General features: G+C 40.6%; 1 protein-coding gene across 1 annotated transcript in view; it reads left to right on the top strand.

The window, feature by feature from the left end:
* hoxb9a (homeobox B9a) overlaps window positions 1–22146 on the top strand; it is a 62730-nt gene extending 40584 nt beyond the window's left edge. The window contains exon 2 of the mRNA XM_055153011.1: window positions 21911–22146. Coding sequence (XP_055008986.1) covers window positions 21911–22146 — 236 coding nt within the window. The remainder of the gene's footprint in view (window positions 1–21910) is intronic.
* The last annotated feature ends 482 nt before the right edge of the window (window positions 22147–22628 follow it).

Below are 22628 nucleotides of genomic sequence, written 5' to 3'. Positions count from 1 at the left end.
CCGCCGTCGCTTTGTCGCCGTCGTTTTTGATTTACGGATCTGTGTCGAGGTCGAGTAATTCACCGCCGCGACGCTAGAAGACTACGATTTAAAAATGGTGTTCGTGTTTTACAAAATGAAGCGGGAAAGCGGAGTGACCGAAATGTCTCTATACCGAACCAATCACAACTCTCATTGTCTGCGACCTTCTCCTTCTGTCTGGATCAGTTTGAGTGTTACCAAAATTTCAGAAGTGCACATCGGTCTACAGACATTTCCGGTACTCCTCTTTCCCGCTTCACAAACACCATTTTTAAATCGTAGTCTTCTAGTGTTGTGGCGGTGAATTACTCGATGTCGACACAGATCCGTAAATCAAAAACGGCGGCGGCAGTTGCGACGAGTCGACGCAGAACTATAAAATGGCCTTAAGAAAGACGAAAGCTGAAAGGTGACGAGCGTTAGTGAACTACTCAACAAAACTAACTAAAAAAAACGATTTCATGAAGCGGGAAAGAGGAGTACCGGAAATGTCTCTAGAGCGAACCAATCACAGCTCTTAATGAGTGCGTATACATGCACATCAATAACCCGGTTATGATTGGGTTTTTTGAGTATCCTGGTTTCTTGATGGTGCATGTAAACGCAGTAACCCGGTTTCAGTAACCCGGTTATGGCAGTATCCCGGTTATTAGAAACCGGGTTACTGTAGCTGGTTTATTCTGATAGTAACCGGGTTACTTGTGGCATGTAAACGCAGTACCCCGGTTACTGCAACATAAAGTTGAGTCGCATGCGTCCAAAAGACACTTTCCAGCCTCTCAACACAACAGTAGTGACATAAATAAATTGACCAACATAAATAAAGTGACCAAACGAGTGAAATGACTGTAAAATTAAGAGCTGAGCTAAACCTGCACATGTACGACCTGCACTCGTACGACCTGCAGACGTACGACCTGCACTCGTGTGACGCTGAAAAGCTAAAACATGAACTATCTCCTATACTCTATACGCACGAAACACACTTACCATCATTAGCACCTCTTCTGTCACAGAAATAACACACATAATCCACAGAGTCGTGTCATTTAGTCCAAAAAAAAACTGATCGCATCAGCGGCGCAAGGAGCGAGTTGTTTTTATCGCCGCTAACAGTTTATGCTAATTAGCCAAACGGTCTTAAGTTTCGTTTCTGTAAAACGTAAACAAATGTGATCACAGCTGAATGATCTGATCAAACGGGCTGATGTGTCTATAGTGTTTATGGTTTATATGTTGTAAAGTTGAGTTTATTTATGCAGAAGATTTTAATGAAGAATCTGCACAGTGGATTGTGGGAGATCTCGTAGCTCCTTAGCTTCTTATGCTAAAGGAGCTCACGGTTTGTATTTTTCCTGGTTTATGAAATTGATTTAAGTTAATTTTTGTGCCTGCGCATTTGTAAGATTATGTCAAGAAACCGGGACACTCCATTTGATCATGTACACGCGAATATGAGTGTCCCGGTTTCTCAGTGCGCATGTAAACGCAGTAACCCGAATACTGACATAATCGGGATATGGCTAATAACCGGGTTATTGATGTGCATGTATACGCACTCATTGTCTGCGACCTTCCCCTTCTGTTTGGATCAGTTTGAGTTACCAAAATTTTAGAAGTGCACATCGGTCTGCACCAGGGGTCACCAAACTTTTTTTTTCTCTGTGGGCCACATTATCTCTCCTGACTGTGGTGGGGGTCGAGGTCGGGTCGGTCGTATAACAGGAATGTTTGACCCTGACAACGCAGATTATATTCTTTGAACACCTGTACACTTTCTTTACACACCAGACAAACTACACGGTCCTTACCCTGAACAAAAAATAATCGGGCATCCACTATTCTTTGAAAACTTGGCATTCTTTGTCAACTTTTCGTACTTTAACACGAGTCATTTTGCCGTCCTTAACCGCTCGACAGAACTCTGCTCATGCGTCGACTGTCACTGTTTGATCTCAAGCTTGTCATGTGATGAAAATTTTATGGCAAATGTACATGCGTCATATAATAATCTAAATATAAATATAAATACTTCACATAAATAGAGTTTTTACATTGAAAAAAATCAACAAAATACAAGATGCAGATGTGTTATTATTTTCCAAAATGTAAAAAGGCCATGACACTTTTGAAGATTGTCTCATGGGGCCAGTTCAAGTGGTGGGGGGCAGAGGGGCAGAGGGGCAGAGGGGCAGAGGGCCGGTCAAAGGGGGGTAGAGTCCCACAGGCCTTAGTTTGATGACTCCTGGTCTGGTCTACACAGACACTTGGCAGAGGGGGTTCAAGGCGACGCAGACTCTGTGTTGCGACTCAGACGATTTTACACGTGGCTGTAAACTGGTCTTTCTTACCTTGATAGTTGTGAATAAATTGTTCATGGAAGAAAGTTTTAGCCAGGCTGGTGTTGTCACCCAGTGCCTCCACTCAATTCTATTTCTCTTCAGCAACTAGGTCAGGAATCAGAATACACTAGACCACAGGTGTCAAACATAAGGCCCGGGGGCCAGATCCGGCCCCCCAAGACCTTTAATGTGGCCCTTGGGTGATTTTCTACTCAAATATTTTAATTATATTTTCTATTAAAATATTGGTAATTTTCTGTGGTGTTTATCACAGCAGCGTCTCCAGCGTCTCTGTACGTGGCCCCTCCCACCAGAGCAGCACAAATGAAGACTTGTCTCTTTCCAAACGCTCTTAAAGGACGATCGTTTTGACTGTTGACCGTGACACCCTCATCAGAAAAATGTCCAACATGAGAAAAGTGGAGCCGAGTGCAGGATTTTACAAAAAAAAATTGACTTATTCCTATTTACATACAAGTTCATGTTAAAACATTGTGTTGAAATTGTATTTTTCTTAAAGTTTCAGATTGTTCATAATATTATAATATTATAATAAGAAAGAGTTCATCAATTAAAAAAGATTTCTGTAATAGATTTGCGTTTCTCTGCACAAATATTTTAACTTATTGTTATTTTTGGGGTTTATATGACATGAGTTTTCTGATCCGGCCCCTTTGGGATCAAAGTAGGTTGGATACGGCCCCCGGACCAAAATGAGTTTGACACCCCCAATCTAGACGGTTTTTGCAATAACCTCAGAAGTGCGAGTCCAGGCACCGGCCAATCAGCTGTGAGCTGTGAAGCCATGACGTCAAACTCGTGGCGTCTGTCTGTGTCCCTTTTGTGTTTCAGAACAACAGTAAACAAAGCGTCGAGATGGATGTAGACGAAGACAGACATTCTGTGTTGGCAACAATGCCTGAGATTGAGGATTTAAAGCCAGAACAAAGAGAATGTTTGGTGAATTTATCAAGGGGAAAGACGTTATTGTCCTTCTTCCTACGGGATTTGGAGCATTACATACGTCACAACCAAACAGCAGCGATTGGTTAAATAAAAAAAGTACTCGCCTACTGTCAAGTGAACGAATCCTAATGCTGCGAGGTCACACGGTTTCCATGAAGTGAAACCGGCTGATGAATCAGGCTAAGAATGTTTATCCTTTGTGGAGCTTGTTGGTTGATGGGGCAGATTTATGAAGCTGGTGGTGAATATGACACACATTTACACACACATTTTGACAAAGAAAATCATTAACGGGAAGTTCCTCAAACCTACAGTGAGGCACCAAAAAAAAAAAAAATCTGTAGGTCTGATTTAAATGACCTATATTATGCTTTTTTGTTTTGTTTCATCCCCACGTGTTTAGTGCGTGATATAAGACCTTTACAGCTTTGTCTAACGGCTGAAAAACATGCCGTCCCCTCTCCTCGGTGAAGTTGGTTCTCTTGGTGAAGTTGACGGAGGCTCCGGGGCCGACGTGGATTAAAGCAGGACTGAACCAGGACTAAACCGGGACTAAACCAGGACTGAACATGGACTAAACCAGGAATAAACCAGGACTAAACAGGACTAAATGAGGACTGAACCAGGACTAAACCAGGACTAAACAAGGACTGAACCAAGACTAAACCAGGACTAAACCAGGACTAAACAAGGACTGAACCAGGAATAAACCAGGACTAAACCAGGACTAAACCAGGACTGAACCAGGACTAAACCGGGACTAAACCAGGACTAAACCAGGACTAAACAAGGACTGAACCAGGAATAAACCAGGACTAAACCAGGACTAAACAAGGACTGAACCAGGACTAAACCAGGACTAAACCAGGACTGAACCAGGAATAAACCAGGACTAAACTGGGACTAAACCAGGACTAAACCAGGACTAAACAAGGACTGAACCAGAACTAAACAAGGACTAAACCAGGATTAAACAAGGACTGAACCAGGACTAAACAAGGACTGAACCAGGCCAAAACAAGGACTGAACCAGGACTAATTCAGGACTAAACAAGGACTAATTGAGGACTAAACAAGGATTAAACCAGAACTAATCCAGGACTAAAGAAAACTGAGCCAGCACTGAACCAAGACTGAACCAGAACTAAACCAGGACTAAACCGGGACTAAGCCAGGACTAAACCAGGACTGAACCAGTTTTAAACTAGGTCCAAACCAGATCCAAACCAAATGCAAACCAGGAACAAACCAGGTCTAAACTGGGTCCACTTCCAGCCGGTGTGTTTTGTTTCATCCCCACGTGTTCAGTGCGTAATATAAAACCTTTACAGATTTGTCTGACGGCTGAAACATGCCGTCCTCTCTCCTCGGTGAAGTTGGTTCTCTTGGTGAAGTTGGCGGAGGCTCCGGGGCCGATGTGCGGAGGCAGATTTATAGCATCGTGTTCTCTGGTGATGGTCAGGCCCACAGTGCGTGCAGACAGAGCCGGCCCCGAGGCGACGAGGACAAACTCATGTGGTGCCAAAGCGGTGCCGATTGTGCCGAGCGGTGCCAAAGCGGTGCCAAGTTGTGCCGAGGCCAGTCGGCAGGGGATTTCTGTCGTTTAAATCATTTAGAGAGGCCGGTCTGCTCCGAGACAACGCTGCGGTCAGAGAGTCTGAGAGGTTTTATGATCCGAGTAATACAGAGACCAAACCAGGACTAAAACAGGACTAAAGCAGGACTGAACTAGGACTAAACAAGGTCTAAATGAGGTCTCAACCAGGACTAAACAAGGACTGAACCAGGACTAAAACAGGACTAAACCAAGACTAAGCCAGGACTAAACCAGGACTAAACCAGGACTGACCAGGACTAAACCAAGTCCAAACCAAGACTAAACAAAGTGCAAACCAGGACTAAACCAGATCTAAACAAGGTACAAACTGGGCTAAACCAGAACTAAATCAGGACTAAATCAGGACTATATCAGGACTGAGCCGGGACTAAGTGAGGACTGAGCGAGGACTAAACCAGGTCCAAACCAGGTCTAAATGAAATGCAAACCAGGACTAAACCAGATCTTAAATAGGTCCAAACTGGACAGAACTAGAACGAAACCAGGACTGAACCAAAACTGAACCAGGGCTGAACCAGGACTAAACAAGGTCTAAACCTGAACTAAACCAAGATTAAAAGAGGACTGAACCAGTACTAAACCAAACCGGGACTAAACCAGGACTAGACCAGGACTAATCCAGGATTGAACCAGGATTAAACCAGGACTAAACCAGGACTGAACATGACTAAACAAGGTCTAAACAAGGTCTAAACAAGGTCTAAACCAGGACTAACCCAGGACTAATCCAGGAATAAAAGATGTCTGACAGGACTAAACCAAACCAGAATTAAACCAGGATTAAACTGAAACTGTGTTCAGAACTGAAGGTGCTGATATTTTGGTCAAATGTGAAGTTTGTCGGGTTTGTTTGAATTTGTCAGAAGAAATGGATTTATTTGCAAACAATCCAAGCATAAAAAATACTGTGTGTGTTGTGTTGCTGTTGTAGGGAGTATTATATATAAGGATGAAACTGTGTGTTTTCTGTTGTTTGACTGACTTTACCTGGAGTTGCTTTGTTTCATTCACATGTTTAACTCACAAACCTGCAGATTTGGGCTCAGTTCTTCTTTCAGACGGAAAAAACTCTGTTCAACCTCGAGATGTAGACGGACGAATAATAAAAAAATTACTTAAACATGTGTGAATGAAACAAAACACAAGTCCAGGTCTGTTTTTGAGGAGGAAACAACATTCAAATGTGGCTTAAATCTCACAAGAGTCAGAATCTTTCAAACGCTCCGTGTCCATGTAGAATTTATTTGCTGTTAGGATCCGCAGCTAAATCAGGACTAAATCAGGACTAAACTAGGACCAAACCAGGACTAAACCAGGACTAAACCAAGACTAAACAAGAACTAAACCTGTATTAAGATTTTCTAGAGCTAAACCAGGACTAAACCAGGACTGAACAGGAACTAAACCTCTTATAAACTAGGGCTAAACCAGAATTAAAAGAGGACCAAACTATGATTTGACAAGACCTAAACCATGACTAAACAAAGTCTAAACTAGGTCTAAACCATGACTAAAAGAGGACCAAATCAGGAGTAAACAAGAGCTAAATCAGGTCCAAACCAGGACTAAACAAGAACTAAACCAGTGATAGGATGTACTAGGCCTAAACTAGGACTAAAAAAGGACCAAACCAAGACAAAACAAGAACTAAACCTGCATTAAGATATACCAGGGCTAAACCAGGACTTAACCGGGACTAAAAGAGGACCAAACCATGTTTTAACAAGAGCTAAACCAGGTCTAAACCAGGACTTAAACAGGACCCAACCATGATTTAAAAAGAGCTAAACCAGGACTTAACCAGGATTAAAGAAGAACTAAACCTGTATGAAGTTATACTAGAGCTAAACCAGGACTGAAAGGGGACCAAACCAGGACTAAACAAGAACTAAACCTGCATTAAGATATACCAGGGCTAAACCAGGACTTAACCGGGACTAAAAGAGGACCAAACCATGTTTTAACAAGAGCTAAACCAGGTCTAAACCAGGACTTAAACAGGACCTAACCATGATTTAAAAAGAGCTAAACCAGGACTTAACCAGGATTAAAGAAGAACTAAACCTGTATGAAGTTATACTAGAGCTAAACTAGGACTGAAAGGGGACCAAACCAGGACTAAACAAGAACTAAACCAGGACTTAACCAGGACTAAACAGGAACTAAACCTGTACTAAGATAAACTAGGGCTAAGCCAGGACAAAAAGAGGACCAAACCAGGACTAAACAAGAACTAAACCAGTGTTAAAATATTCCAGGGCTAAACCGGGACCAAACCAGGAATAAACAAACGCTAAACCAGGATTTAACCAGGACTAAAAGAGGACCAAACCAAGACTAAACCAGGACTAAACAAGAACTAAACCAGTGTTAAAATTTACTAGAGCTAAATCAGGACCAAACCATGATTTAACAAGAGCTAAACCAGGTCTAAACCAGGACTTAAACAGGACCTAAACCAGGACTAAAAGAGGACCAAACCAGGACTAAACAAGTGCTAAACCAGGTCTTAATACAGGTTTGTTCTTATTTAATCCTGGTTAAAACAGACTAGGGCTAAACCAGGACTAAAAGAGGACCAAACCAGGACTAAACAAGTGCTAAACCAGGTCTTAATACAGGTTTTGTTCTTATTTAATCCTGGTTAAAACAGACTAGGGCTAAACCAGGACTAAAAGAGGACCAAACCAGGACTAAACAAGTGCTAAACCAGGTCTTAATACAGGTTTTGTTCTTATTTAATCCTGGTTAAAACAGACTAGGGCTAAACCAGGACTAAAAGAGGACCAAACCAGGACTAAACAAGTGCTAAACCAGGTCTTAATACAGGGTTTGTTCTTATTTAATCCTGGTTAAAACAGACTAGGGCTAAACCAGGACTAAAAGAGGACAAAACCTGATCCAAACTAGGACTAAACCAGTTATGGGTTTTCAGACTCTCGCTGTAGCGTTTCTGCCTCTGCCTTTTTCATACATATATATATTTTAGGAACTTGTACAGACAGTTCCATGACATTTATTCAAGAGCAGTCTGTCTGTAGTTTCAGGACCCGCAGCACCTAAAGGAGATACTCATAAATCCCGACACATTTTTTCACACTGACACTTGCGAATCACATTTCACTTTGGAATCCGGCGCTTTGAAATACAGACTCATTCCAATTCGGCGTTTAAATATAGCCGTGCGAAAGGAGATACGGTGTCGGGCTGGGTCTGTGTACTCTTCACGTGTTTAAGTGCAGCCTCGCCTTCGCCCTCTGTAATCAGGAAAGTCCCGCTCGGATCCACGCGTCTCCGGAGTTTAGACCGAGACGAGTCGAGAGCGCGACCCACGGGCGACGCACCGAGGCACAAACCAAACACACGACAGAAGAAACTGACCCTGAAACAGATATAAAACGGCACACATGCTCGAATTTCTGACTTCTGATCGTCGCACAATGCATACTGGGAAGGATCCTCAGAAAAAGTGAACATCAAATCACTGTGTTTTTTGTTTCTGGTTCTGATATTGTCATATTTTAGTTTTGGGATTCGGACGTCGTAATTGTGTGGTTGTTGGATGTTCTAACAGCGGAAAACGGGCTTCAGAAATAAATGCAAAAGTGAATGAGATGTGTGTGACTCAAACCTCCGTTCAAACTGTTTCTCTTCCCAACGGAATTGAAAAATAGTGAAAGGTGAAGGCGATGGGCAGGATTGATCCACAGGAAGAACCGAAAAGGAAACATTTGACTGACTAAATCATTCCGAGTTTACAGAGAACATTTTGTAGGTGGAGCGACAATAAAGTAAAATCCCGTTTGTTAATGGAGAGGAGCAGAAGACAAACAGACTGAGCTGCACTTTCTTGTTCTTGTGGTTTTACAGCAACATCACGTCTTGGTCTCTTTGCAGTGGAAGGTGTTTCTTGGTGAACAGTTGGTGCCTTTCGCTTTGGCGTTGACTTTTTAAATTCGTAATCCAGGTGGAGCGAGGGATCGGGATTTTGTTTTGTCGTCGCTCCACATCCAAAATGTTCTCTGCAAACTCAGGATGATTTAGGCAGACAAATGTTTCCTTTTTGCTTCTTCCTTTGGATCAATCCTGCCCATCGCCTTCACCTTTCACTATTTTTCAATTCCGTTGGGAAGAGAAACAGTTTGAACAGAGGTTTGCAGTCACACACATCTGATTCACTTTTGCATTTATGGAGTTCGCAAACAAATTTACCCATTTTCCGCTGTTAGGATCCAACAACCACACAATTACGACGTCCAAATCCCAAAACTAAAACATGACAATATCAGAACCAGAAACAAGTGATTATGGTTTGACAATAGACACATCCCACTGGGAAAACAAACATGGAGGTTTGACGCTCACTTTTTCGGAGGATCCTTCCCAGTGTGAATTGCGCAGTGACCGGAAGTCTGAAGTTCCTGATGCATGTATTGCCTGTGACTAAGCTTTGTATTTTAATTAGTTGCTTTTAGCTCATGGATGTAGATATATTTTTTCAGGTGGCATTGCTATGTAAAAAACTAAATGTTGTCAAGTTAAAATGACTTGAATGGAGAAAGTTTTATCATGATGCGAGTAACTTTCACTTGAAAAGTAAAATGATTGCTAGTAGAATAAGACTTTTTGTATTTAAAATATAAAAATACATCTTACTACACTTTAAAATAAGAAAAAAAAAATAAAATAAAAAAATACTTGTCAAGCAGAATCGGCTCAAACAAAATCAAATGTTCTTAATTTAAGTAATTTTAACTTATCTAGATGTTGTTGTTTTTTCTGTGTACCCTACTGTTTCTTTAAATTCAAGTATTTACTGACTTGCCCGGAATGTTTGCACAGTATGGCATTTAACATATTTACATCATAGCATTTATTTTTGTCACGGTGCATATTTCGTTAACAATGCTTTCTTTGTTACTGTGAGCGGACTTGCCTCTCCGCCGATCTGACTTGTAACTTGACCTGGTGGATAATGCCGTGCTGTGGCAGAGCAGTACCAGATCACCTGCAGAAGTTAGTCGGCTACACGGAAAATCTCCAACAAAACATCTAATATGACATTTATTAAGATTTACAGACAGGTCATTAAGATAGATATTAAAGAAAAGAGGAGATAAAGGTCCAGCCTGGTGAAGCCCATGTGAAGCAGAAAATAAGTATTGTAGTAAGATATGTTGGAACACCTCAGCTGGACTGTTTATTGAACAGTTTTCCATGATTAATCTGATCAAACACTTTAGAGCATTCAAAACAAAACAAAACAAAACACATGAATACACTGGATTCCAGAGACACATGTTGACTTTGGTCATCTAAATACAGGCCTTTTAACTAGGGATGGGCATGATTAGTCGATTAATCGATAATTGATCATTAAGAATTTCATCGATTATGTTTATTTTAATCTACAAACCGAATGTAGGTTGCTGTGAGTACCGTGACCAAACAGGTGTGTACATGTGTCTCTGCATCAGAAGGAGCGAGACACAAACAGTGGGTCAGTCTGCAACGTACCGAAGCACAAATGTGTATTTAACGATGATTTGTACAAGAAATTCCACGCTTTCCATTCCGGTCGGGACAAGTGTGAGTCCATGTGCACAAAGCAGCACATATGTTTCGGTGTCCAGTGGGAAAAAGTTCACCAGGACACTGAAAACATGAAAAAGTTTTGCCAGGTGAGAGTCGCTCAATGTCGATGACGAGTCCCCGCCCCCCTCCCCCCGTACGCTGTCCTGGTTTTGACAAACGCAAATCTGGTCACACTAACCTGTATTCCACTGAGTCGTGCCGCATCAGCGCACAAGAGCTGTTTTTTTGTTTTTTTTGTGCTTATTTTATGCAAATGAGCCATGCGGGTTTAAGTTTAGTTTCTGTGAGAGTTGCGCAAACCTGCTTTAAACACATTATAATGTCAAACGGGCTGATGTGGCTCTAGAGTGCTTACGGTTTATATGTCGTAAAGTTGAATTTATTTATGCAGAATAGTAGTGCAGATAGTTATAATAATGATTAATGATTAATCAATAATCAATCGTTAATTCTCTCGACGATCGATTAAGAAAATGTAATCGATTGCCCATCACTACTTCTAACTGTACTTTTCCTCATGCGAGTTTTACTTCTTTGGAGTGTCTGGATTTCTTTGTGTCTAAAGTTTCCTCTACCTGCTCTCACCGACTGGAACACTTGCTGCAAACTAACCCCGATTCATCAGCCGGTTTCACTTCGTGGAAACCGTCAAACCTCGCAGCATTAGGACTCGTTCGCTCGACGGTACGCGGGTGCTTTTTTTATTTAACCAATCGCTGCTGTTTGGTCGTGACATTTGTAATGCACCAGAACGCTCGGTGGTGTCCAAGTAATCACACAACAGCAAACAAAACAGAGAGTGAACATGTCTGTCAACTATCATTGTCGTTTTTTTGCGAATTAAAGGTGCAATAAAAGATGCAAAGTTTGTATTTGACAAAGGAAGTCCAAAGGAGGAGAGCGTCTGCAGTCTGCTATCGCAACTCAGGTTGGTTCAGCTTTTCTCTGATTGGCCGGTGTGTGGTCTACAACTTCCGTGGTTCTTGCAAAGCGTCTAGTGTGTTCCGATTCCTGACCTAGTCGCTGGAGAGAAATGAAATTGAGTTGAGGCACTAGGAGGGCACCAACCTGACTAGTTAAAGCCCGTGACTGACCCTGCGTGGTTCACCTGCAGGACTGAAAGGAGCAGCGGAAAACAAGTGTTGCAGTCAGATACTCCAGAACAGTGGTCACCAACCTTTTTCAGCCAAAGATCTACATACTTGGGCCGAGAAAAGAGCGAGATCTACCAACATGAACATAAATAACAACAACAAACGTGACCATGTTTATAGTTCCAGACAGCTTTATTTTTGCAATCTTGTAACTTAAAGAACACTCATTACAGAACGGGGACTAAAACAGTCTCTGCAAGAAAAAATGTGCAACTGCAATACAAACAAAATGCAAACCAAATGCAGTGAAAGCAACCAAAATTTGACCATTAAACAGCATTAACAGTATATCAAAGGGTTAATGAGAGGAGTTCTGTTATTATCAAACTCAGGTGATGGCTGAGTCTGAATTTCCTTGGATAATGTTTTGAAGTTTGGTTTATAGTTGCAGACAGCTAAACTGAGACAATCTGTGAGGTGCCTGTCAGTCAGACTGTTTCTGCGTTTGGATTTGATGATTTTCATTTGTGAAAAAGACCACCTCACGCGGATAAATTAAACCAAAGTAAGCACTCACTTTCGATGCACATCTAGTATCGCAAATTGTTGAATTAAGCTGGAGATCTACCGGGGACACGGCAAATGTCGAACTGTTGATCGTGATCTACAGGTTGGTGACCACTGCTCCGGAACATGTCAGCTGAACGGTTTTCCACGGTTAATCTGATCAAACACTTCAGAGCATCCAGAAAACACGTGCGGACCATGTGCAGAGAAGTGGACTAAGGGAGCGTGACGTCACATGTAGCGTTCAGTGTTCAGCTCCAGTCAAGTGAAGCTCACAAGGCTAATGGAGCGAAATAAAAACCCCAGGATCACGTAGAGTAGAGTTAATATGATCATTTTCAGACCAAAATGGCGAGGCTCACTGCAGCAGTAACAGACGCAGGGACGACAACATGACAATATTCCAACGTCCAGAGTCGATGTCTGTTTCTATATACAGTCTATGAAAGGAAGCCTGGGAATTATATTTATTCATATCTCCTTCGACACAAAGATACACGTGTCAGTGCCATGACCACGCTCAAAGCCAAACGGACGTCTGGTTTACAGATCTGACTCGAGTCTGGTTTAAAGAATTCTTAGGCTGCGTCCACACGACAACACTACTTGGCTGAAAAAACTTTCCGTCCACACACATGTCGGATCAATAAATATTCACGTGAACAAGAAAACGCTCATGAATTTTTTATTTTTTTATGGGCTGAAAAAAAAAAAAAGTGTCCACACACGTGTCGGATCAATAAATATTCACGTCCAGATGACAACGAAGCACGAAACGAACAGTGAAAACGAAGTATTACATCTGCCACGCCTGTATTTGACGCTGTTCACAATGATAATAATATTTAATATAATGTTTAAATCATATTGTTCACCGTTGTACACAGCTGACCTCTGGATTAATTATAAAAAAGCCAGTTGGCAAAGACTGCAGGTGTCCACAATGACACTTTACAGAGCTTTTGAGGAGGACACGATGGACGAGTGCGACTGAGATGTTTGTTATTGCACGAGTGAACACTTTGTAAGCCGCACGTAGAATTTTAATGTAGAGTTTTATCTGCAGACTGAACAAATCAGACAATGAAATAATAATGTCACTCACAAATATGAGACTCAGAGGAAAAAGATCAGTCCAACATGTGTCTCCACATGTTGGACTGATCTGTTAAATGTTTATTGTTTTGTAATGTCACGGTCCTTTTCTGTTTTAAAAATGGATCATGAGTCCGGAATAAAGACGACGACGATGATAATGCACATCTGATCATAGTTTTTTAGATGATTTTAGATGTATCCCAGAAATATAACATAGGTTTTCATTTTTAGCCATAAGATTTGGATGAGAATATTAGAATAACTTGGTCTGAAAATCCAACGGTTTATTTACTCGTGCGTGATCTTTGTTATTGATCAGTGTGCGTAATCTGCGGTGTGTGTTGTTGGCATTAGTGTTAGCAGCATCTATCGGTTGCTGGGCGACGGGAGCGGCTCCGTAGGCTACACCTGTCACATTTCGGCAAGGGCCTTGCGATCCGCGGAGGTTAGTTCGAGGGTTACAGACTTCGCTGCATCGGAGGACCCTGGAGATGACGGGGTCGCGATGTCATCGTTTTCCAAAAGCTGCGGTTTGCTCGTCCACACGACAAACGCAACGCCGGTGTTCTCAGCTTTCTCCACTCTGGAACCCGTTCTCAAAAAACACCATTGTCGCCAACACAAAACGCCGTGTGGACGAAAGACCAAATCGAATAAAGACTTCAGAGTTTCGACCAAAAAAACGACATCGTGTGGACAGACCCTTAGATAATGAGCCAATGGTAACGGCCCGTAATCATTAATGTCACTATGCAAGTTTACCAGTTTTATTTTGGATTACAGGAACCAAAAGAATAGACAAGAAGTAGAAAAGGCCATGAACCAAAAAAAAAACATTAAAGGTTGTATGGAGGAATTAATTTTTTACTTTCAAATTGTCAATGAAAGTTTAAAATACCATTACAGAGACGCAGCAGCCTTGTAATTATGATGACAAAAAAAAAAAAAAAAAGAATGAAAATCTATCAACTGTGGACGTCGTGAGGCCAGATAAACATCAGCCAATAGAAAACAAGGCTGCCTCATTTTCTATTGGCTGTTAGGTTGTCAGTCAAACTCCCTACGTCTTCTTTCGGGATTACGTGGTTTAGGCAGCGGTTCTTAGAGGCTTTTTAAAACTGTCGCTTCCTCGCAGTTTGCGCATAGTTTGTCGCGACGGCGGACGAGAATCCACGACCAGTTTGCCGCAAAAGAAAGTCCGTTTTTGAGGTCGCCGAAAGAAGAAGAGAATTAGAAAAAGAGCGAAGACAAACCGAGGTGATTCTTGGAGATTTCTTCCAGCGATGGCGCGACTGAAGCGGACGAAGGGTCTAAAAACTGACGCGTCGGTCGCTAAATTATTTCTAGACAGGTCACTTCAACAGTGCACATTTGAAAAAGGACTGTCGCTGTATTTCTCTTTCCTTAAAAAAATCCTCTATACAACCTTCAATGCACAGAGTTATTTTGAGCGTAAGAGCTGCTTTTACACACGTCTGTTTGGCTCAAATGAAACACACGTGGAAAAAATTAGACACGCGGAGTTTTAACAAATGTTTATTTCATTAGGTTGCAATCAATGAATTTATTATTATTGGTCTTATATAGTCACACAAGTGTAAAACGTGAGAGGAAACGTGCTATCGATTAGGTTTAGCAGGAACACAAAATGGTGGCCGTGTTCCCTCGTGTGTCGCGGAGGCTTCTTTCCAAAGGGCGCATCGTTTATGACACAAATATTCGATTGACTAACCGCAAGCGAACGGCCAATATCTGATTTTTTTCTTTTGCAAACACACGACATCAGCAGGTCACGGCCAACCAACCAGAATCCACCGCTTTCGACGCGCCCTGACGAACGAGCCCGCGCGTAAACATCTCGGCTATTTCTGCTCTGCGGCCGTCCCCCCGTGGCACGATAATGGCACGATACGGAGCAGACGGAGCGCGCAGATAGCTTTCAGAGCAGAACAAGAGGCCGCGCTAATTACATCGGTCTGACGGCTGTAAAGTGGGGGAGGAGGGAGGAGGGAGGGAGGGAGGAGGGAGGGGGGAAAGAGGAGGAAGAGGGAGGAAGAGGAGAAACCATCCGCGCGCACGGCACAGACGAAAAACAAGCTTTACGCACGGAGCCAGCGAACGGATTTAAATGAGAAAACACGAAATAATTAATTTGAAGTTTACGATGTTGGGAATTTTGGTGTTCGTGTTCAGCGGTGTAACAGTAGCCAAGAATTGTACTCAAGAAAACGTTACTGCAGAATAATATTACTCTAGTAGAAGTACAAAGTAGTGGGCCAAAAAATGACTCAAGGAAGAGTAAAGAAGCATCTGAGAAAAAACTACTACACAAATAAGACTAACTTAAATTCGGAAGACTAGCTACAAAATGCACTTGAGTAATATTATTTTGCAGTAACGTTACTCTTACTTGAGTATAAGAGTACAAAGTAGTGGTCCAAGAAATTAACAGTAAAGAAAAAAAAAAAACCTTTGCAAAAGCGACTACTCAAATAAAAGTAATTCAAGAGTAATTTAAAGCATAAGAGTACATATATATATATATATATATATATATATATATATATATATATATATATATATATATATATGTGTGTGTGTGTGTGTGTGTGTGTGTGTGTGTGTGTGTATGTATGTATGTATGTATATACTTGAGTAATACTATTTTGCACTAACATTACTCTTACTTAAGTACAAGTACAAAGTAGTTGTTCAAGAAATGAAGTAATAGTTTACAAAAAAACAATTTGACACATATAATTATAACTAATTTAAAGTGGAAGATTAGCCAAGAAAGACCAACATTCAAGGAAGAGTAAAAAAAGTATTTACGAAAACTACTACATGAATAAGAGTAATTTAAAGTGTAACAGTAGCCAAAAAAAAAGTGCTCAAGTAAAAGTAATGTTCAAAATAATATTACTCAAGCACAAGTACAACGTAGTGGTACAAGAAATGACTCTACTACTACTACTACTACTACTACTACTCAACTAAGAGTAATTAAAAGAGTAAGAGTAGCCAAAAAACTCAAGTAAGAGTAACGTTTGTGCAGAATACTAATACTCAAGTACAAGTAGAAAGTAATGGTCCAAGAAATGAATAGTAAAAAAAACTACTACTCATAAAAGAGTAATTTAAAGTGTAAGAGTAGCCAAAAGTACAAAGTAGTGGTCCAAGAAATGAGTACTACTACTACTACTACTACTACTACTACTACTACTACTACTACTACAACTACTACAACTACTACTACTCAACTAAGAGTAATTTAAAAAGAGTAGTAGTAATTTAAAAAGAGTAGTAGTAATTTAAAAAGAGTAGTAGTAATTTAAAAAGAGTAGCCAAAAAATAAGAATAGCCAAAAGTACAAAGTAGTGGCCCAAGAAACTACTACTACTACTACTACTACTACTACTACTACTACTACTCAACTAAGAGTAATTAAAAAAGAGAAGCCAAAAGTAAAAATAACATTAGTGCAAAATACTATTACTCAAGTACGTGTAGAAAGTAATAGTCTAAGAAATTAATTTACAGTAAAAATTAGTATTTGCGAAAACTGCTGTTCAAATAAGAGTAACTTGACGTGTAACTGTCGAGACATGATTTATAATTTTAAAATAAAACAGGCCTAATGTAAAGAACAAATGCACTCGAGTAAAAGTACTGTTACTTGCGTCAGTAAAAGTAAAGGAGTAAAAGTGTGAGGCTGGAAAAGTAGTGCGTAAAGTATAATGTGTTCCTGAAGTAAACAATGACATTACGGAGCTCTAATTCCGTGTTTGTGGACGTTACGAGGTTGAAAATGTTTTGTGCGTGTTACGGTGCGACGTCACGAGCCGACGCACTCGAGCTTGATCCCGCTTTATGGAGCTAAACGCGCTGAAAATCCTCGGGTTTCTTTTGAAGCGTAATGAAAGGAGCAGAGGGATCCCCGCTCGGCCGTAAATATCCCTGCGCCGCGTCCTGTCCTCTCCAGAGCGCGCGCACGGGGACGCACACGGGGACGCACGCGGAGCCAGATGTGCACGAGCTTCGGTTTCAGACAGAACAAAAGAAGCAGCGGGGGGAAAGTCACGTGACCGACATGTTTGTTGTTTGTGAAAAGAGAAAACGACCGTGGTTTTGTGTTTCGTTTTATACGCAGATTTTTTTTTTTTTTTTTTTTTTCTCTAAGGATCTGGACTCTGCAGAGGAAAATGTAAATGTAAGTTTCTGTACTTGAGTTTATTTACACAAATGAAAAAAAAAAAGGTGTTTTACAAGCTGCTCTTCCTGTAACGAGTCAAATGGCCTTTAAGTGGGACATAAATCTGAAACTTGGAACGCTAAATGTTGTTGGCATATTAAACATTTTTGGATTTTTTTATTCACTGTTTAGTCAATAACTATAAATTTGATTGAAAATAGACTTAAAATGGTTTCCACGTGAAAGGTGTTGTTGTCATGTGAGCAAACTGGAATACATAAAAATAAATAAATAAATAAATTAAAACAAGGTGTGTCTGCAGTGTCAGCTCTTAACAAAAATAAGATAAAATAAATAAATATATAAATAAAGGTTTGCCTGCAGCGTCAGCTCTTAGTAACAATAAATAAATAAATAAATAAAAATGTATTTAAAAAAAAAAAAAAAAAAAGTTTGCTTGCATTGTCAGCTCTTAATAAAAATAATAATAATAATAAAATAAAAAATAAATAAAATAAGGTGTGTTTGCAGTGTCAGCTCTTAATAAAAAATCAAAATAATAATAAATAAATAAAATAAAATAAGGTTTGCCTGCAGTGTCAGCTCTTAGTTAAAAATTAATAAATAGAAATAAATAAATAAAAAATAAGGTTTGCCAGCAGTGTCAGTTCTTAGTAAAAAAAATATATATAAATAAATAAATAACAGAAAAATAAAATTTGCTTGCAGTGTCAGCTCTTAATAAACAAATAATAATAAATAAATGAATAAATAAATAAAATAATAAGGTTTGCCTGCAGTGTCAGCTTTTAATAAAATAATAATAATAATACAAATAAAAATAAAAGGTTTGCCTGCAATGTCAGCTCTTAGTAAAAAATAAATAAATAAAAAAAAAAAAAAAAATAAAAAGGTTTGCTTGCAGTGTTAGCTCTTAATTAAAAAAGCACAAATTATGTCTTTTTGGCGTGAAGGAAAAAAATAAAAAATAAATTCTGTCATGATGTGTTTATAGAGTTGTAGAGCTAAATGTGTGATTTTTAACATTTGTCCTATTACAATATTAACATTAAACTGAATTGTGTATCTTCAGTTCAGTCATGTCACTGTGGGGCCTGAGTGATTGAGATTTTTTTTTTTTTTTTTTTTTTGCAATCTGTTTATTTAAAACAATCTGTCGTGCTGTCTGACTTGTAAAGAGTATCTAACCGATCAATTACACTTTTAACCGTCCTGATTTACGGATTATGGATTTTAATAGGGCGTTTTACGCACTGTCCCCGTCCTGTCTGTATTTACGAGCGCGCACTCCGTCAGTCCGCTCCATTCGAACAGCGCAGTGAATGTGGATTTACGCGCAGCCAAAGTGCGCCCTGTTGACACCATAAAGCCGCTTTACGCGCGGACGTGTCAATTACAGTCAGGCACGGGCAGGTGTTTGCGCGCGCGGCTCCGGCACATGGCACAGGCACAGGCGCGGCGCGTTTGTTTTTTGGGCCCGTTTCATCCGCGCATGGAAGGACCAAGGACTTATGGTGCGCACTGGAATTTACACTAACAACACTTAAATACTCAATTAAAAGCCACGCACATCCTCACGAGACTCTAAAATCAGAACAAACATTATGAATTTTTGTTAAAGTGCTGGAACAATTGCGCACAAAACCTAAAATTGCGCACACTCTCCTCGACTTTATAAAAAAAGTTTAACTGTTTAACTCTGGACAGACACGTGAATTATGATGCTTAGTTTGTGCTGAAGTGTTTTGTTGCACTGTTTCTGATTTGTTTATTTCCTTTTGCTGTATTTCTGAAGATGAACTGGTGTCAAGATGACGCTCTGACAAAGGAGTAAAGCGTAGAGGCAGAATAAAGTCACACCTTTTAAGTCTGTGTGTAAATATGTCTGGTAAATAATGTCAGAATAAAACTGTGACCCAAATTAATCAATCAAATCAAAGGAAATGTCAATCCAGCGGTGGCGTGTTTGGTGCGTTTGGGTTCCGGTGCGCCAAAGAGGTGTGTCCATCTTTCTCTTGCCTTTCTTTGTTTTCTCTGACTCGGTGACCAGTGATGAGAAGAGTAATTTGAAAACGTAATTAATATCACCAAACAAAGAAGTAACTACACACAGGCACTGAAAATTAGAATTCCAAACACGTACTTTCTGCGCGTGTATTCAATTATGTTGGCGCGCAAATTCCACATGTGTACAAACAATGTCAAGACGACTTTTTTTTTTTTTTTTTTTTTGGATCACACCGTACCCCACTGTACACAGCTCAACTATCGTGTCATTACAGCAAAACAAAGATGAATAAGATGAAGGTGGAGTATAATGACGCTCTCAGAAGACTCCAGGGTGGGAAAGTGCTCGTGCTTTGTTTGTGATGGAAAATATTCCCACATTCCGGCTCATGTATAAATGTATGTGTAGGTTAAATGGAATTATAATCAGTGTTGGGGAGTAAGATTACAAGAAGAAGTAAGAACAGATTACATGTACCGAAGTTACGTAATCATCGTACAAATGATGAGTAACTGTATTCAGTTACAGTTACTGTTTCAGTGAGTGGTAATTGGATTACAGTTACTTTGTTGAAATAAATGGATTACATGGCGGGATTTTCCTGTTTTTTTTTTGTTTTGTTTTTTCTTTCTTGTTCTTCAGTAATGCCACTCATTGCCAAACACTAAACCAGATCTAAACCAGGACTAAAACCAGGACTAAACCAGGACTAAAACCAGGACTAAAACTAAAGGTCAAACAGGTTAAAAGGACCAAACCAAAGGTCTAAACCAGGTCTAAAACCAGGTCCAAACCAGGACTAAAACCAGGTCTAAAACCAGGACTAAAACCAGGTCCAAACCAAATCTAAACCAGGTCTAAACCCAGGTCTGAATCCAGGTCCAAACCAGGATTAAAACCAGGTCTAAACCAAGATTAAACCAGGACTAAACCAGGTCTAAACCAGGATTTAACAGGACTAAATCCTGCTGTGTGGACATGTCTCCTCGTCTTCTATCAATAATATTTTTAATATGTTTCAGTAAAGACTCTGACTTTTAATTTTCTTTTATCAGAAATAAACTTCTTATGTGAAGATTTCATCGTCTTTGCTTCTCTACACAAAATGTATTTAAACTCTATGGACCTTGTGTCACTGTAGGTTTTTTTGTTTTGTGTGTGTGTGTGTGTGTGTGTGTGTGTGTGTGTGTGTGTGTGTGTGTGTGTGTGTGTAAGTGTGTGTGTGTGTGTGTGTGTGTGTGTGTGTGTGTGTGTGTGTGTGTGTGTGTGTGTGTGTACGGTTTGGACCCTGAGTCTGTAAATAAAGTTATATATAATTATTTCTCAACAATGTCGGAGAAACATACACACACACTTACACACACACACTTACACACACACACCACACACACACACACACACACACACACACACACACTTACACTTACACACTTACACACACACACTTACACACTTACACCACCACACACACACACACACACTTACACACACACACACACACACACACTTACACACACACACACACACACACACACACTTACACACTTACACACACACACTTACACACACACACACTTACACACACACACACACACACACACACTTACACACACACACTTACACTTACACACTTACACACACTTACACACACACACACACACACACACACACACACACACACACACTTACACACTTACACACACACACACACACACACACTTACACACACACACACACACACACTTACACTTACACACTTACACACACACACACACTTACACACACACACACACACTTACACACACACACACACACACACACATTACACACACACACTTACACACATACACACACACACACACACACACACACTTACACACACACTTACACACTTACACACACTTACACACACACACACACACACACACACTTACACACACTTACACTTACCACACACACACTTACACACTTACACACACACTTACACTTACACTTACACCCCCCACACACACACACTTACACACATTACACACACACACACACACTTACACTACACACTTACACACACACACACACACACACACACTTACACACTTACACACTTACACACTTACACACTTACACACTTACCCCCCCAACACACACACACACACACACACACACACACTTACACACACTTACACACATACACCACACACACACACACACACACACTTACACTACACACACACACACACACACACACACACACACACACACACACACACACACACACACACACACACACACACAGAGGATCGATATGCACGGGTTAGAAGGCGCGTGCTCCGGTTTGATTGATCGTAATCGTAATCGTTTGTCTCTGTCTCTTGTGTCCCTCTCCCGCAGACGACCCCTCGGCCAACTGGCTCCACGCGCGCTCCTCGCGGAAGAAGCGCTGCCCGTACACCAAATACCAGACCCTGGAGCTGGAGAAGGAGTTCCTCTTCAACATGTACCTCACGAGGGACCGGAGGCACGAGGTGGCGCGCGCCCTCAACCTCACCGAGCGCCAGGTCAAGATCTGGTTCCAGAACCGGCGCATGAAGATGAAGAAACAGAGCAAAGACCAGCCCAAGGACTGAAGAGGCCCCCCCCATCCCCCGGGAAGGAGACTGTACCGGGCCGGGCCGGGCTGGTCTGGACTCACGTGCACACGCAAATACACGCGCTTTTAAAGGTGCACTGCGTAACTTTTTCTGCTGGACGCTCCATCTCCTGCAAAAAAAACCCCGAAAATCTTGACAAGTTAAGACGACATGAGCTCTAAAAACACGACAATTAAAGAAATCCTATTAGTTTAATGCCATACTTCGGAATTTTCCACGCACCGCTTCAAAAAGTAATCAAGGTAAAGGAAAATGACTTAAATCGAGACACTTTTTTGGATTTTATTTGAGTAGATCGAGCTTGAGAAGTAAAATTATCGAGCAATGGATTAATTCAAGCGGCGTTCGATTTGATTTTTGATCGAATTTTAAGAGTAAAAAGTTGTTGTTGTTCCTTTGGTAGATAATTTAGTAGAAAGTTTGATCACGATTTCAGTAAATTTCACTTCACAACTTAA

Source organism: Boleophthalmus pectinirostris, unplaced genomic scaffold (assembly GCF_026225935.1).
Source record: "Boleophthalmus pectinirostris isolate CB_2022bp ecotype Guang Dong unplaced genomic scaffold, ASM2622593v1 HiC_scaffold_17, whole genome shotgun sequence".
Lineage (NCBI taxonomy): Eukaryota > Metazoa > Chordata > Actinopteri > Gobiiformes > Gobiidae > Boleophthalmus > Boleophthalmus pectinirostris.
The sequence above is the reverse complement of the archived record's forward strand: the minus strand, read 5'-3'. Positions and strand labels throughout refer to the sequence as shown.